General features: G+C 45.8%; 1 protein-coding gene across 1 annotated transcript; it reads right to left on the bottom strand.

Annotated features, from left to right (window-relative positions):
- Positions 1-3,426: 3,426 nt before the first annotated feature.
- On the bottom strand, positions 3,427-6,084 carry LOC134369049 (testis-specific Y-encoded protein 3-like). The gene is made up of 6 exons (XM_063085250.1): positions 6,061-6,084; positions 4,936-5,091; positions 4,114-4,191; positions 3,873-3,984; positions 3,633-3,778; positions 3,427-3,528 (listed from the first exon to the last, which is right to left on the bottom strand). Exons 1-6 carry the CDS (start codon positions 6,082-6,084, stop codon positions 3,427-3,429), a joined length of 618 nt encoding a protein of 205 aa, XP_062941320.1.
- Between the last annotated feature and the right edge of the window lie 11,939 nt (positions 6,085-18,023).

The following is an 18,023-nucleotide window of genomic DNA, read 5'->3' as shown; positions in this document are numbered from 1 at the left end:
TTCCCTTCAAAGCGTTCATTCTCTTCTGGGGGCGAGGGGTAAAGGGGGCAGAACTAGGAGGCGTAGTTGTTACTGACTTTTCCGAAAGCCTCTCTTATGTGATCCAAGTGGGATTTATGCTCCTCGTTAACTTCAGTGAGTGCACAAGCTATCCCTGTTTCTAAATATGTAACAAGGTTAGTTATGCCTATAAGTAAAGCATTTCCGTGACTCACAAAAATAACTCACAGATAATCTCAGTTAGAAGAGATAGACGGATTTGATGCAGAAATGGAGAAAACAGCCAAATTCACTTGGAGACAGGCTCAGACACAAACTATATATGAATGAATGAACAAACGGTAACAGTGGCAGATAGCAAAGCAAAGAGATGAAAATATTGAAACCACTGTAGAGATGTGAGTGTTCAGTTTACATCAGCAAGGATAAATGATATCAGATGATAAAAGTATGGGCAGAATCAGAGAAATGGAGAAAACAGCCAAATTCACTTGGAGACAGACTCAGACACAAACTATATATGAATGAATGAACAAACGGTAACAGTGGCAGACAGCAAAGCAAAGAGATGAAAATATTGAAACCACTGTAGAGATGTGAGTGTTCACTTTACATCAGCAAGGATAAATGATATCAGATGATAAAAGTATAGGCAGAATCAGAGAAATGGAGAAAACAGCCAAATTCACTTGGAGACAGACTCAGACACAAACTATATATGAATGAATGAACAAACGGTAACAGTGGCAGACAGCAAAGCAAAGAGATGAAAATATTGAAACCACTGTAGAGATGTGAGTGTTCAGTTTACATCAGCAAGGATAAATTATATCAGATGATAAAAGTATAGGCAGAGTCAGAGGAAGAGACACACACTCACACACAGAATGAGAAAGAAACCTGGTGAAATGCAGACACTCAATTTGAATTTTAAACAGAGAATACCAAGACACTGACATCAGGAAAAACAAATGTGGTTCAGAGATATCAAGTCAGAATGCTCACAAATTAATCATGTGATTATGAGGCCCACATGCACTGATACTCCATGGAAGGAAGCATTAGGGAAAATGTACAATTTCACACTTCTTTTGGTAACCCCAAAACAGCGGGACCATGTGAAAGCAGTAATATGACTGAATTACACCTATGAGTCAAGGACGAAACTCAGGAAGCTGCATTCTCTTGGGTGGACATGACCAAGCCACTAGGCAATAGCAGTTTAGTCAACAGTAGACAGCTACGGTTTTGCTAGACCCTCCATGGAAGTTCTCCTCACATTTCACTCCAAGAGCAGCTACAGTTAAAACTGGCAACCAAGGGCTAGCGGGAGATAAGTATTTCGAGAACCCTTTCCTAACCTTTTCTCCATTCATTAAACACTAAGTAAGACCCCTAAACTTGCAGCTAAATACTCAGAAAAGGGCACACAGAAATCTGCTGACCTGCTCTCATGCAGGGCTTCTGGAACTGCTCTCTTTTACAAGCACAATGGAAGATAGGTAGCAGCACATGGCACCGGAAAAGGTTCCTGCTGTTTGGATCAAGATGGACCAAGTTGCTTAGAAAGCCTGTCCCGTTCTTTCCTTTTATGTTAACCTTATGCACAACATGCTGAAAACACCACAGAAAATGAAAGGTTTCTGGGTTCCTAATACGGTGTGGGGTATCATTTACTAAGACAACATTCTCACTGGAGTATACCAAGAAAGGAATGTACTCATAATGGCTTACCTATTTACATTTTGGGATCTTCACCTAATACACAGGGTCTTGGGTAAAAGCTTAGACCATCTGAAAATAGGAATATTAAGAATAATGTCTACATCTAGGATCATCTAGGGACAGACAGCACATGGGTGAAAGTCTAGCAGTTGTATATTTAACCACTCCACCTCCCTGCTCTGTTTATATTTTTTGCCCAAACTCAGTCACCTGGAAAAACAACGGGACTCACATACAACTACAAGGAGACCCGCTTTTTCCCAAAAGTTTATCTTTTCACTTAGTCACCTTTGCCAGAAACAAAGCCACACCTTCAGTGCCTTCCCTCATCCCTTTGTGTCCTTTCCCACAGTCCCTTCATATACCATATATTCCCATTTCTTAAAATGTTGCTGGGAAGCCTGGCCCTGACAGGTTGATTGTCCCAGCAAAGCACTGTGCATTCATCTACCTAAGGATGACATTTGGTTCAGAAGAGAAACGAACTTTAATATTTCCACCTTGAATTCTCTTAACGCACAAGAGAGGATATTTGGAGGAGCCCTGTGCAAGAAAATTTCACCCTGATTATCTTACTTCTGTAATCACTAGGTCCTTTCCTTGAACTACCCTCACATTCCTGGGAAAAACAAGAAGTGTCAAACTAAACTGTTTCTCTTTCCTTTCTTCTTTCTCCACAACCCCCTGCTCTGTGGGGAAGGAATAAAAAAAGTCCTCAGACGGAATCCCAAACCTTGGTGTATCTGCTCTCTACAACTTTATAAGCCCAGATCCTCCACAGACTGACAGTTCCAGGACAAAGAATTAAAAATCCCACATGGATCTGACCTATGTAGAATCTCACCCCAATCCGGTACACAAGCACACACACAGAGACACATATGTTTGATGGTGTTTATTTCTCCTTCACACCAATCCGATTTTATCCAAGTGTCTTGCTGTCTGCATTTTTCATCACCTGACCGGCTTTTCTTTCAATCCTGAGCATGAGAACACTGTATCTGAAGTCACTTTTTAGAAGTTCTGCTTTTTTAGGTAAAGTCTGATGCTCCGAGATATTCAACTCAAAAACTTGGAATACTCTAAAACACACAAACACACATAAAAACTCATTTTCTCTGAAAAATGTTAAAAATTGCTTTAATTATGCAAGGTCCTGCCCAGGAAAAACTAGCCCTTCCCCGTTTGTGACCTCTTCAATTTCCCCTTACCATGTGTTAGAAATTGCTCTCCGTAACATCTGCCCCACTGCCAGTGTTCTCTGTATGAGTAGAATAAGCTAAGGAGATAAACAAGAAAATTAAAAGACACTGATTACCAAAATGGAAAATTGATGAGAGAAAGGAATGAGAGACTGTACAAATATTCATAGCCTTTTGTGGAAAGGGTGAAAGGAGGAACATTTGATGAGCCAAAATTTAAGGGGGTGGAGAAATGACTGAGGGTGGGGTTGGCTGTCATGGAATTAAGTTCAGAGAAGTAAAGGATTGAGCTTTGCTTCTGTCCAAACGACTCCGGACACTGACTATAGTGCAGTGGGCTTAAGCTTCCCCAGCTATAACTTGTTTTGCAGTGCAGTTTCTCCAACGTTCCTGTTTCATCTTGATGCCCTGGGTGACCTGGTTTGTGTCATTCCCTGTCTTTCAATTTCTACACTTGTGAAATGAGTGTCCAGGTACCTACAAACATGCATTTCAGCCCCTACTTCCTGAGCTGCTCACCTGCCCTCTCGGTTCCCTGTCCAGGCACCTGCATCCTCATGTGGTACCGCAGGGGATTGAGCCATAGGTCTTTACAGATGATCTGTTAGGGGAACCAGGACAGGACCGCTCAGGGTTCAGACACCATTCCCAAGAAGGCTGGGAACCCTCCCTGGTCATTTCTGAATTTTCGCAGTGAGGCCCTACCTCAGCGATCCTGTTAGATCCTGCAAAGTTGTGGTCAGAAAACCAGTTGAAGAAGTTAACACTGCTGTTGTGGTGCCTGCGGCTATAAGCCTCATGTTCATAATCCTGATACCACTGAACTGGAGTGGAATGAGATGCCCTGTATCCTGCAGGGAAGAAAAGTATACAGGAAGGGGTTGGAGCATGCTGACGATGATAAACCCAACACCTTCACTACCCATCCTGGGATCCACCTCCTACCGGTGACATTAATGAGATATTCCTTAATAATCACTTTATTCCGGAAGTACGGGTTGTTCCGAAAGAACAACATGATCTTGCAGCAGTGAATGGGATGCCTGATTTCCTCCACCTGTCATGACAAAGTGGAGAAGGTTAAAATTTCTCTTCAGGTCACCTAACCTTTTCTGTTTGCCTGAAAGTATTGCTTCTCTTATCCTTCCCCGCTCAACCTTCCAGCCTCAGTCTCACTAGTTCTGACCTCCAAGTCGATCATGTAGCTAAGCAAGTCTTCATCTTCATCGCTGATCATGGCCAACATCTCGGGGTGGTTCACAATCTGCCTCAGGTCAAGGAGCCTTTCCATGCTACGGAAGTAGGCGCTAGAAGCAACTGAGCATGTATAAACAGCTAGGAGAGTGTGTTGCGCAGGGGTCTCCCACACCTCACACATTGTGTCTCCCACACCTTATGCACCGTGCCCTCCCTGCCTTTCATGAGACACACTCAAGGCAATGGGTGCCTTGCATGGCCTTAAATGGGAGACTGTCCACGTTGACACAGGGAGGGGCTCCTTTCTGAGGGATGTTGAGCTCTATGTGTCCCTGATGTACTAGGGGCAAAAGTGAATCTGCTTGTATCTAAGTATGCACTTTATCAGCTCTTACTGACTAGGGTGGGAATTCATACACTTTCCTACAGCATTATTTTCAGCAAAGCCTGTCCTTCAAACACCTTTTCTACATGAGAACTCCTTTGTGCTATTCACGACACTGATCCAGAATGACTTCTAATTCTCCGCCCCAGTTAGTGTCTCTGTGCCATAAGTATTTGTATTTGCACGAGTGTGGCTGCAGCTCCGTCTTCCCTCAGTCTGTACCTTCCTCCACAACCCCCAAGTAGATGTTTTCCAGTACAGGAATGGAACTCTGGTCCTTGGTGCTATCAGTTCCATTCTCTAAACAACTGAGCAACCGGTCAGAAAAGCCTGTATATTCTCATGTTGAACTGTCCCGTGGATCGATTGCTATTACCCTTGCCCATGCTCCTACTGGTCAGTATAAAGCGAGATTCAAAAGGATACGGCTTTGGCCCAGAAGCCAGGGATGCCCTGGATGATGGCCCTTCGGTGACCGAGATGAGTCCTGCGTCTCTGCACCAGGTTCTGCCTCAAACGAGCAAAGGCCCTCCTGGCTTGGTTGTTCACGGGCTCCAACTCTAACTGAAGGACCTCCAGTGACTACAGAGGGGATAAGGACAACATGGGGCTCCACAGAGTCTGTGTCGGGGTCTTCTATTCAAGCTTCTCCTCAGGCTCTACAAGTTGCATCAGAGTTTCCTCCCCCAGGTCTTCTTCCTGAACTTATTCCTCAAATTCCTCCTCCTCCTCTTCCCTGTCAGGCTCCTACACCACCCTCTCACCGTCCATCACGTGCTGCGCCCACTCCCCCTTCCACTGCTCCTGCTCCTCCTTCTCCTCGTCCTGCTCAACTTCCTCCACCTCTTGAATAACATCCACCAACACAAGCACCACATCCTCCTGCTCCTCGACTTCTCTCTCCCCTTGTCCCTCTTCGGATTTCCCCTTCTCTTCCTGCTCCTCCTGCCACTCAACGACCTCCGCCACCGCCATTACATCCACAAGCACAGCACCACGTCTTCCTGCTCTTTATCCTCCTGGTCATCGACTTTTCCTTCCTCACAAGCCTCTTCCGGTTTCTCCTCTTTCCTCCTCCACAGCGACCTCCACCACCTCCACTGCCTCAAACAAAACTGGCGCCACCTCCTGCCCGGTCGCTTCCGCCTCCCTCTCTGCCAAGGCCGCGCTTTCCTGCACAGCTTCAACCCCGGTCCCGGAGGCCTCCTCGGGCGTCCCACCCAACTCTGCCAGGGTCGCACACCCCACGCCATTACTGGCCTCTGGCGGCTGCTCCCCAAGAGGCCTACCGGCCCCTCCCTCCCCAGGGCCCTTTCCCACACCTACCTTTATCCAGGGTTCGGCGGAAGCCCCTTCCTCCCGGGAGCCCGCCTCACTCGCCATGCTGCCCTGGTCCTCAGCAGGCTCAGCTGCGCCGGGTAGGCAAGGTCGAAAGCCTTGAGCTGCACACCCCCAGCAGCAGCTAGAGAAGCCGAGCCGCAGGCAGCTTCCGGCTCTGAGAACTTCCGGGAGCCTCGCGGTCGGTCACGGCATTCTGCGCATGCGCAGGACTTTGGCCCGCTCTGCCGGCTTCATGGCGCCAAGGCACCCAGCCACGCCCAGCCATCTACTGTTGGTCCACGGCCAATGGATGAAGAGGTAGTGGCTGTCACGCAGGATGGCCCCGCCTCCCGTACTCAGGCATCTGGGGCACAACTGCCCCGCCTGCGAGCCCTGGCCGTTGTCTCTAGGAAGCCCTCCAAGCTTGCCCTGTGCAGTGCACACACACAGCCGGTTTGCACTTTGTAAAGTCCAATGAGTGTTCCAGTCCAAAGTCCATGCCTGCGTCTTGTGTGGCACCGAACCCAGACAACATAAAGTACTTAAGGACACGAAGTGGGCGCATTGGACAGTACTGGGTATTTCAGTTCCAGCCCACAGACAGAATGAGGTTCTCTGAGGGTCGGGCCCATGTGTTGCTCTATATGATGCTGCGCTGGATTTCATCGGGTCTAGAGGCAGAGAGCAGTACTGCAAGCCCTCCCTCAGGATTAGGAAAATTAGGGGTCTCAGAAATAGTGCACGATTGTCTCTGCAAGTATCAGACCCACTCCTCCTCAGTGCCTGGCACAATGGAGGTGATTCAGCAGAATGTCCGTCCGCCTGCATGCACACATTTATGCAGTGCCTTCCCAGAGACTGAGAGAGCAAGCCGTGGCCTCCTTTCTACCAATGGCAGATGGCCACCGGCCGTTTGTGCTTTGGAAGAAAGGAAGTCGTGCTCAGGTATGTAGGTTCCTCTCTTCGGTATGTATAGTGGGTCGGTAGGTCAAGGGTGTCGTCCAGATCTCCTACACCCTTCTTCCTCGTGATCTTTCTCTTTACTCCCCTCCCTGTTGGGTAGAGGGTACCGATCGTGGTTCCCCATGGGCTGTGTTGAGTGACTGATGTCACTGTCTTGTTTTCTAGTGTCTCTATGGAATTGTACACGGGCACCCCCTTGCTTCACAACTGTGTTTTCTGCCCTTCCTTCTTTATTCTGGTAACCTGGTTTTGCACTTTCACTTGCACAAGTAGACTCCCGGGCTACCTCTTGCAAAAGAGGCAAGGTGAAAGGGACCAGGGCAAAGAGCACATGAAGTACACAGTAAAAACTGCCTGGGACCAAGTTGTGTGAAGTCCTACCTGTCCTTCGACCCTTTTGATGATGACAGATTAGCACCAATTAGTACACCTGTACCACCACATCCTTCTTTCTCGATGCTGCCTGTCCCCAGACACCATGCTTGAGCCTCAAGCACTCTCTGGTCAATCAGCCTCTGAGTCCAACTTTTTCTTCATGACGCTCACATGTTCCCATGGTTTTCCCTGAACTTCCCTGGGAGTGTCCTCACACCAGCTGCTGTGTGAGCCCATGTCTTCAGTGGCTTTTATTTTCTCTAACAAACGTAGAGGAGGCCCCTGGGAGCCAACGAGCTCTGAGATGTTCTCCTTTGCTCCTGACATGCAGAAATGTAAACTGTCTAGGTAAATATCAGGAAGGGGATTTTGAGGGAAGTAGAGTCATGCAAGCTTGTCGAAGCATTAGGTCATCTGAAAGTGAGGAAAAGAGAAGGCATCCTCCCCTCCTGACCGATAGAGACTTTGCATTGCACACTCATGGACACCGCATGAGAGTGGCTGTCCCGGGAAGTGTCCGTGCTCTTGGGATTGTCATTACTGGTCTCTTTTCCAGGAGCGAACATTTCTTAGTATGCCTCCTGGTCTGGGTGGAATGTGAACGCCCTCTTTGATTTCTTTGTAAGAGTCACTACTTTTTTTTCCTAAAGTGTATGTCTTATCTGGACATTACACCACCAAAAGCAATCCGTGAAGCCTAAACAGGTGAAATCAATCAACCACCTACCAGAAATATCTTGGTTCATTGAGGTATGAAAGAGTTTCCCTTTATCTCAGTGAAACAAGGTGAGATCTCCAAGTCACCCTCAGACGGGCTGCAGAATAATGGTGACCAAGATGAGAGAAAGAGCAGTAAGGGCATGTGACACAGAGTGCTATGGACATCTTGAACTGAAAATTTTGACATGCAGGCATAGAAGACGCGAGACTCATCGAACAATACACCTAGGGAGATCAGGTGACACCGTCTCACTGACACAGACACTGAGAGAGAGAGAGAGAGAGAGAGAGAGAGAGAGAGAGAGAGAGAGAGAGAGAGAGAGAGAGAGAGAGAGAGAGAGAGAGAGAGAGAGAGAAGCAGAGACTGAGGATATGAATGGACGAGTACGGGGACATCCTCACGTGCACGGTGCACTGTAAAAGAGTAACAAGAAACACCTCATCGAAGAGGACATGAGGAAAGGAATTGTTACAGAGGGAGTGAGCCAGAAAACTCACAAATTGATCAGGTCATTACCCCTGGATTGTGACGGGCTAGGGCCCATTGGAACTGGCATTGAAGAGAGGACAGCAGGGGCAAATGAAACCCATGGAACCTCACTTGGGATAACCCCCTATCATTTGGCCCTGGAAAGATCCCTAGTGAGAATGGGTTCCCCCTATGTGTAGATCTGTGCTCCGAGAAGACACTCAGCGTAGTCGTGTTCTCTGGGATGGCACCCGGGACGAAACGTTGGCACATGAGTCTAGAGACGGCTCCCTCAGACTTCCCTGTGCAGTGCACGTCATAGCCCTCCACTTGCATGCTTCATTTTAGGGCCGGGCAGAGTTTAACGGTGCCGTCACTTGTCCCTGCTGGGAGATGACCTTGGTTTAGACAGTCGGCTAAGGCTTTCCCCTGCTCTTCAGAGCCTGAGTGCTTTGTTTTCTTTTCTTTTCTTTTCTTTTCTTTTGTAAATATAGAATATGGATAATTCTTGTGGCTCATTACTGAAACCTCCCTCCCTCCTACCTCTACCGCCTCCCTCCCAACAGCCTCATGTCTGTTCACTTGTCATGTCAACTTCAAGGTATTGCAATTTTTGTGTCGTTTTCTCTCCTCCACCAGTTTATTTATTTATTTATTTTTAGCTCCCATCAATAAGTGAGAACATGTGGTATTTCTCTTTCTGTGCCTGACTCGTTTCACTTAATATAATCCTCTCAAGGTCCATCCATGTTGTTGCAAATGGCACTATTTCATTCGTTTTTATAGCTGAGTAGTATTCCATTGTGTAGTTGTACCACATTTTCTGTATCCACTCATCCGATGATGGACATTTGGGCTGGTTCCAACTCTTGGCTATTGTAAAGAGTGCTGCGATGAACATTGGGGAACAGGTGTACCTTCGACTTGATGATTTCCATCCCTCTGGGTATATTCCCAGCAGTGGGATAGCTGGGCCACATGGCAGATCTATCTGCAATTGTTTGAGGAACCTCCATACCATTTTCCATAGAGGCTGCACCATTTTGCAGTCCCAGCACAATGTATCCCACCATTCTATATACTATTTTTATGAAGTGCAACTTCTTATTTAGATTCCATAGATGACTGAAATAGCGTGGCATTTGTATTTCTGTTTCTGAAATTTTACTCATAATTTCCTGCAATGTTATCCATGTTGTTGCATATGACAGGTTATTGTTTTTAATGGCTGAATAGTATTCCATTGTGAATATGTGCCATATTTTATTATTCATCTATCCATTCCTGAAAACTTACCTTGATTTAACGTCTTGGCTATCGTAAATGGTGATGCAACAAACATGAGATTGCAGATATCTTTTCAAAATACTAATTACATTTTCTTTAAATATATTCAAATTAGTCTGTTCCTTGACCATTTTGTTCTACTACTTTTAATAGTTCAAGTAAATTTCATACTATTTTATATAATAGTTGTACTTAAATTTTATTTCCACTGAAACTGTGTGTGAGCGTTTTCTTTTCTCCACATTCTCATCAACACTTATTGGCCATTTTGATAATAGCCACCCCAGCAGGAGCAAGATGATATATCATTTTGGGTTTGATGTGCATTTTCCTGATGAGTAGTGAAGCTCAACATTATTTTCATATACCTGTTTTTCTTTTGTATGTCTCCTTTTGAGAAACGTCCATTTAACTCTTATAACTATTTTTAATTCGGTGTTTGTTTTATTACTATTGAGTTGTTTAAGGTTGTTATATACACATATTTTGGGTGTTAACCTTTATAAGATTTATAGTTTGAAATTTTATTTCTATATTCTGTAGATTGGCTCTTTACTCTTCTGATTTCCTTTGCTAGTTTAGTTTGATGTAATCCCAATTGTTTATTATAATTTTTGTTGCCTCTGCTTTTAGACGCATCCCTGAAATCATTACTCAGCCTGATGTCATGAATTTTCTTCAAGACTTTATGGCACAGCCCTGCATTGTCTTGTAATATTTTTATAGTTCATAGTCTTACACTTAAGTTTTTATCTACTTTGAGTCAGTTTTCATAGAAGGTCACAAACAGGGGTCTAATTTTTTTCTGCAGGTAGATATCCAACACATTTGTCAGTACTTCTTTCCCATTGTGTGTCCTTGGCACCTTTGTCAAAAATCATATGGCTATGAATAAGTTTATTTTGAGTCTCTCCATACTGTCTCATGTTTTGTTTCCTTGTTTTGTTTTAATACTAGTCCATTTCTGTTTTGGTTACTATAGCTTTGTAGTATATTTTAAAGTAAGGTGAGGTAACCCCTCCACTTTGTTCTTTTTGTGAAAGATTGCTTTTCTTTTTCGGTTTTATTGGGGGGATTATACAAATTTTAGGACTTTTTTTTTCTGTTTTTCTGATAAATTTCTTTGATATTTTGATAGACATTGCATTTATGTCTACATTGCTTTGGGCAGTGTGGATTTTTGAACAATATTTAGTTTTACAATCCACAGACACAAACTATCTTTTGATTTTTGAGTCTTTCTAAATTTTCTTCATCAATGTTTTATGTTTTTTTTATTGTATAGATCTATTAGCTCTTTGGTTATATCTTCCTAGCCTTTTTGTACCACTATAAATATAGTTGTGTTCTTGTCCTTGTTTTTCCAGATAGTTAACTAGAGTATAAAGATGTTACTATGTCGTGTATGTTAGTTTTGTGTGCTCCAATTTTACTAACTTTATTTATTATATCTCACAGTTCAGGGGTGCAGTATTTAAGATTTTTATATGTAAGACAGTATTATCTGGAATGAGAAAAAGTATAACTTTTTTTTTTTTTTTTTTTAAGTTCGGATGCCTTTAATTTCTTCCTCTTTGCTAATTGTTCTGGCTATCCAGGAAAATGTTGAATAGCATTTTTGTCTTGCTTTAAATCTAAGTAAAGTAACTGTAACTTTTCTTTACTCAGAGTGATATTATTTGTGATTTTGTCATATATGGCTTTAATTATACGAAAGCACATTTCTCCTACATCTAATTTGTTTGTAGTTTTTAATCATAAAAATTGTTTAATTTTATCACAAGATTTTTTTGGCACCTATCAAAATAATTATAGTTTTGTGTTTTAATTCTGATAATGTGATGAATCATGTTTATTGATTTGCATGTGTTTAATCATCTTTGCATCCCTGGGATAAATTCCAGTTGATCACATTAAATAATCTTTTTAATGTTCTGTTGAATCTAATTTGCTAACATGCTAACATCTTGTTGATAGTTTTTGCCTCTACATTCATTAGGTTAGGTAATTAGTGTGTAATTTTAGTTGTTTTTGTTGTTGTTTTGTCCTTCTATGGCTTTGTTATTAGAATAATTCTAGCATTATAGAATGATTTTAAAGTACTTCTTCCTTCTCGATTTGAAAAAAAAAAAGTGAGAAGAACTGGCATTTTACGTTTTTAAATTTTTGGTAAATTTCAGCAGTTGAGCTGTCAGAGACCCTGGGCTTTTTAACTTTATTTTATTTTTTGTTGTTTATGTTCATATTTTTTTCGCTATTGAAATATAACTGATTACACATATTTGTGGGAAACAGATTGATATCAGTACCTATGTACCTATGTGATGATCAAATCAGGATAACTAGTACATTCATCATTCTTTGTGACCCTTTTCCACTTTCTCACTAATCTTTCTCCCACTCCCACATTTCCACCCCTAGTAACCACAGTTATGTTCTCTCCTTTTGAAAGTTCTTTATTGTGATTGTTGTATTTTTACTACTTATTTATTTATTTGTTTTGTAGATCCCATTCATGAGTGAGGACATGCGGTATTTCTCTTTCTGGTGCCTGGATTATTTCACTTAGCATAAATTTCACAAAGAGTGAAGAGATCCTTGTGAAATGTGGAAGGAAGAAATGGAACCACAGAAAGAAGAACAGGGCATCCAGCCTCAGCCACACTGCAGTATTCTGGCCTTGAACCAGGTAGAGAGAAGGTAAGCTGGAAAAGACATCAACAATTCCCATGACAACCACAAATGCCAGTGATCGCCTACTTGGGGTAGTCTCCAAATAGTTTTGGATCTGAACTCATTCAGCACTTGCTCTCTACTTCCCAGGTGGGCAGACAGACATGCTGAGTGGGAAATGCACTAAAGTGGAGTGGTTCTGCACATTTGTGGCCAGCCTTGCAAAGCCTGCAGCAGCTGAATCAAGAAATGACCCATGGCCCATAGCTGAACTATTAGCAGTCATGGCTCTCACTATGACCCTCCACATGGTCACATGAGTGACACCAGCAGGTCCGTGATCCTAGGTACATGGTAGCTGGACCCCTGTGCTGGGTTGAGTGTGCCTGAGTCTCTTTGTCTGGAGACACTGTTTACATTCTATAGTTCTCAGGTGTTAGCAGGACCAAGGCATAAGCTGCATGGAGCCTAGGGCAGACAGAAAAACTGAGACCCTAGAGACTGAAATCACTCAGTACTCCTCCACCCAAGGTGAGCAGGCAGACTGACTGAGCAGAAAGTCTGCTGGAATTCAGCAGGTCCCCACATTCACAGTCTGCCTTGTGTGACCCATGGGGACTCAGGCCATGGGTGCCCACATGGCCAATGGATAACTTAGCAAAAGCCCACTGTAGAGGATTCTTAAAGCAAATGTACTTCACAGGTCCTGGTTTTTCAAAGCCTTGCAGTTTCCAATATTGACCTTGAAGAGGACTGGAAATTTTCCTCAGGCTACGAAGTCTCCATTGTAAGATAAAGATTTGTGGCACAGCAAGGTTGCTGGCTCAAGGACAGATCAGTTACTGATTGTTATGTAAAGATACTGAGAAATTGCTGTAAGAAGGTATGTTTGCTAAGATCAAGCTTTTGTTGATAGGGCCACTTATTTGCCTTACTGGGATGTCATCGGATTTGTTTCACTGAAAGTTACCAGCCTACCTATATTGTTAAACTATAACCCCACCTATGTTCTCTTCCTGTAACTTCCTGGCCTGGAAAATAAATGCAGGAAGAGAACCCCAATTCGGGGTTAATTTCCCAAGGAAGGGATGCCTCTCGCTTGAGCGTCCTGGGAAGATTAACCACTTTGTGGTCTCTCACGGGTCAGAAGAGATGGGCTTTGAGTAATCCTTTGCATCCAGGGGAAGTAGGGTGACAAATCCATGGGGGACACCTCACTTCCCTCCAGGGCCATCCACATACTTACATGGCTACTGGAATCCCAGCCATTTGGAGCCTAGACCCCTGAACTATAAGGGGCAAGTTTGGATCCCTTCGTCTGGAGGAGCTTCCTGCATTGTACAGTGCTCACATAGGCACCAGCAAGGCCAGGACACAGGCAGCTTGGAGCCTAGGACAGACAGAGTAACCTAAACCCCAGCCTCTGAACTCACTCAACACCCTTCTCCCCAGGCAAGAAGGCAGACTGGCTGAGCAGAAAATCCTCTGGAGTGTAGCAGATCCCCACAATCACTGTCTGCCTGGCGTGGCCCATGCAGGCTGAGCCCATGGGTGCCTGCACAGCCCACAGTTAACATGACAGAATTCCTGCCTCCCCTGCAACACGACACATGGTAGCATAGGTGCTGGTAGGGCCCAAATCCCAGCTAACTGGAGCCTAGACTCCTATGCTGGACCCAGAGAATCTGAGTCCCTTTGCCTAAAGGCACTGACTGCATTCTGCAATGTTCATTCAGATGCAGGTGGGACCAAGGTGCAGGCTGTCTGGAGACTAGGACAGATGGAAGGACTGAGACACAACATCTGAACATAGGCAGCACTCACTCCCCAAGTCAGGCCTCGATAGTTCTGCTAGGCTCAGGTGAAAGCTTGTTGGCTCACATTGGTCTCAACAGTTATTGAATAGCAGCTTTCTGTTTTTACAGCATTCCTCCAGACAGGTGCTGGAGGAATCATTCACATAGGCATAGTTCCGGCTCAGCTGAGCCTGTGGCCCTTTACAGACCTACCAGGAACTGCTACAAAAGTATACATCTATGCACTGACTGACAGCAGATCATGAATCCCAACAAGAAACCCACCTCAGCCAGACACTGCTGAATGACCCTCCACCTAGGTGACAAAGACATCCACTGACAACTCTGATTGAATACAGTTGAAGAAGTTACCTGAAGGCTGCACTACCACTCACCCAGATCCAAAATTAAAACGTTCAACCCAACTGACAATATAGAGTATTTCTGAAGGAAAGTCTCTGCATAATATGAGGCCTCTGCTGAGCATTGTGCCGTCAGAATTCTAACTTCTGAAATGGGTAATGGGGAAGACAGGCGGGTGACGGTGGCAGTGTGAGACGGGACATATGCAGCAGCGTGCGTGTGTCGCATAATTGCTCTGCCACTTCCTTATTTCAGGCGGGTTGTTTGTGGCTGGCATCAACCTTATGGAGAACCTGGAATACATCCTGGTGCATCCGTGTGAGTCCCTGCAGAAGATGACGGTGCCCGAAGTGCCATACCTGAGCACCTGGGTCCGAGCGCAGTGCCCGGGGCCGGGCTCACGGTGCACCAACGTCATCGCGGGTGACTTCATCGGCGCGGACAGTTTCGTCAGTGACGTCATCAGACTCAACGAGAAGCTGCTTTGGTGCTGACGAAGCTCAGTACGGGGCGGCTCCAAGATTCAACCATAATCCTTCAAGTATCGTGCTCTTGTTTCAGCCAAGTACCACTGAGAGCAGGGGTCTGGGAGTTTGGGGCGAGGCCAGCATGGCCTCCTGCCACCTGCCCTCGTTACCCTCCAGTTTCGACGCGGGATGGAGTCAACGTACATGCTGATGGCTAAAGATGACTACGCGGCAGCACCTTCAAAGGAAGACGCGACTCACCTGTAAACGTGGGCTTCTCCCACCACCGCGGCCGTGGCGTGGGTGCTAATGACCACCCTCAAGTGTGTCCTTCACCTGACCACTTTCGAGAGCACCACAGTGCAGTGACGTTTGAATAGTGACAAGGCGCTCCTTAAAGTGCTCACGATTGTGATGCTGGCGGAGTAGGACTAAGGGGGTTGAAATCCTACCGAGAAACAAATTTTTTTAAAAGAGAACGAGGGTTACCTATTTTTAATTCTGATGAAATCACAGACTGTTCCCCTAGGCCAAGAGGATTCTTGGGTGCTCGCTGGTTTTGCTTTGGCTTTTCCAGCTGTTCATAGGAACAAATTTAATGAGATGTTTGAGGACTTACACAGATGGGGATGACGGGCCGTGTACGAGATCGGTGTCGAACACACGCTCCTCACGTGTTCCCCGGGCCTCCCTGTGCTGTTCTTATGTGCAGGAGTAAGAACACAGGTGTGAGCGGCACAGCACAGGTATTTTGGGCCCCCGTGCCACAGTCATGCTGTGACCTCGCTGTCACAGCTGTTTCTCACGTCTTCTCTCTCACCTGCCACTTCCAGTAACCTTCCTGGGCCTCCTCTGTCCACCCATCTCTCCCTCCAGGTGAGAGGCTGCGCTGCCTCCGCCAGGTGTCCCCAGTTGCCGGCTGAGATGCAAGCCCACCTGTCCTTCCTGCAGTCCCACCCTCTCTGCCTGCCAGTAACTCTTCCCTTTCCTCCAAGGCCACGGTGGGTTTGTCAGTTTTCCAACGTTTCTGCCTGTTCTGTGTTTTCTTAGATTACATTTTTGTCTGTTTGGCACCTTTCATCACAGGGCCGGCTCTATTAACTACATTTTCCTATTTCAAATTCTGGATGCTCTGGCATTTGGGGGCCTTACAGATGAGAAAAGAGACTGCCCTTCCCAGGGCCAGCAAACTCCTGAAGGTAGCCAGCGACCCGCTCAGGAGCACCCTGCTCCTGTGCAGCCCCTTTTCCTAATTGTCACACACCCAGCCAGTATCTCCCTGCCCTCAGTCACCTCAGGGCTGGGTATCAGGCCAGCAGAGGACCCCCAGCAAGAAGCCCACTGTGGTTTTACAAACTCACCAGCCCCGAGCTGTCCACGCAGCCTGCCTTCCCCTCCTGTGGAAGCTCCAGCAAAGGCTGTGACCCAGGCTCTCCGTCGCCCCTTCCTGCCTCCTGACACACACCAGGGCTTTCCCCACAGCCCCGTGTGCGGTGACGGGCCCATCCTCTTGATTAATGTAGTAATTTCTTCTTTCAGTGGCATTGGCCTGTGTTGGCAGTTGGTCACCTCCAAACTTAAAGGCCAACGGGTACAAATGAGACTCCCCCACTGTGGCCTGCCGTCCTTGGGTGATGTGACATTTTCCAAGTGGGTTTTTGCTTCACTTCCCAATACTGAGGGGTCCAGGTTTCACAAACCCCAAAATCACAGAAATACCTCCTTCTGTACATCTAGTTTTTCAGAGCTGGTGGTTTAAATTCTCAGCCACATAATGGATACCAGACATAAGTTGTCTTCCAGTTCCCTCGTAAGAGGGTACCCAGCTAGGGATTCTTGTTTGTCCATGTTCTGGAACAAGACAGGTTTTCTTAGGATAGTCTTAAAAATAATTCTTTAAACTACGTTGACGTGTGTTGTTTGGAATCCAATTAGTCGTTCTCCAGAGGAAAATCTGCTTATACTTTTGGTATCCAGTTGCGATGATTCTATGAAGGTACCTGAAATCCAGAAGGACAAACTCATGGGCCACCACCCACTGGCTACCTCAGACCCATGATTTTCCTGGATCCAGCAGCCCAAAGCTTGATGCTCAGGAAGAGCACGATGGAGATGAAGGAACACGTTTAAGGATAAGTCTGTGACACTGGCCAGTGTTTCCACTAAACCCGTATCATGATTCTGTCGTCTGTGCTATTCAGCATGACTCGTTTAATTCCAGAGATTAAAAGAAATTAAAGTCAAATGTCTTTATCGGTTTTTGTGACCATGGAAACAGCCAAGACAATTTTGGTAGATTTCAGAATAATCCATGGGAAGAATCTAGAAAATGTTACCTTGATTGAACACTTTTTTCAGATCACAGAGTTAAAAGAAAACAATAAAATCTTGCCTCTCTCCTCCTCAGGTTACTTTTGTCATAGAAACTCAAGGATTGGGTCAAAGTTTTGAGTTTTGCATGATTTAAGCTCCGCCATGGGGACATTAAGTAAAGGTTGTGTATTGAATTTTAAAGACGAACTTCTGAAGCTTTTGAGTTCAAAGAGACATGCTCTGTCAGAAAGAGCTTTCCGGCGGGGAGGGACTCCATTGCTCTGTGCACAGAACGCCAGCCCCGTGCAGGGCTGAGTCTGGCCCACCTTCCCGCCTTCATAGCAGACAGTGCAGCTTCTGTGTCACTACCCGATAACGTTTTCAAGGGGATCTATGTGGCACGGGTGCACCTCGGGCTCTCTCGCAACCCGTCACGTGACAGATCCGGGAGAGGGGCCCCCATGGGGATCAGCCCAACGCAGACCCCCTCCTCTGAGTCCTGCTTTCCTCCCACCCAACGGGGTTTGTTCTCAGGACCCCAGTGCTCTGGTACAGCCAGATTGAGGAACTGGGAAGGGACAGGCCCAGCAGCAAAGCAAGGAGACTGGAGACACTGGGAGCTGGGAAGGATGGGGTGCTACACCTGTGCCTATCCCACACGAAGCCCACCACCCACTGTTCTGGGCTCCCTGAGACGCCCACCATCTCCTCTGGGCTGCGTGAGACCCCCACCCTCTCCTCTGGGCTCCCTGAGACCCCCCTCTCCCC

The sequence above is a fragment of the Cynocephalus volans genome, unplaced genomic scaffold (genome assembly GCF_027409185.1).
Source record: "Cynocephalus volans isolate mCynVol1 unplaced genomic scaffold, mCynVol1.pri scaffold_35, whole genome shotgun sequence".
Taxonomy (NCBI): Eukaryota; Metazoa; Chordata; class Mammalia; order Dermoptera; family Cynocephalidae; genus Cynocephalus; species Cynocephalus volans.
The sequence above is the reverse complement of the archived record's forward strand: the minus strand, read 5'-3'. Positions and strand labels throughout refer to the sequence as shown.

Coding starts and splice junctions, on each gene's coding strand:
- LOC134369049 (XM_063085250.1), bottom strand. CDS start 6,084: ATGAAGCCGGCAGAGCGGGCCAAA. Junction 5,092..6,060: donor AGCCGGCAGAGCGGGCCAAA/GTCCTGCGCATG, acceptor TCCCCTCTGTAG/TCACTGGAGGTCCTTCAGTT. Junction 3,985..4,113: donor GCTACATGATCGACTTGGAG/GTCAGAACTAGT, acceptor TTGTCATGACAG/GTGGAGGAAATCAGGCATCC.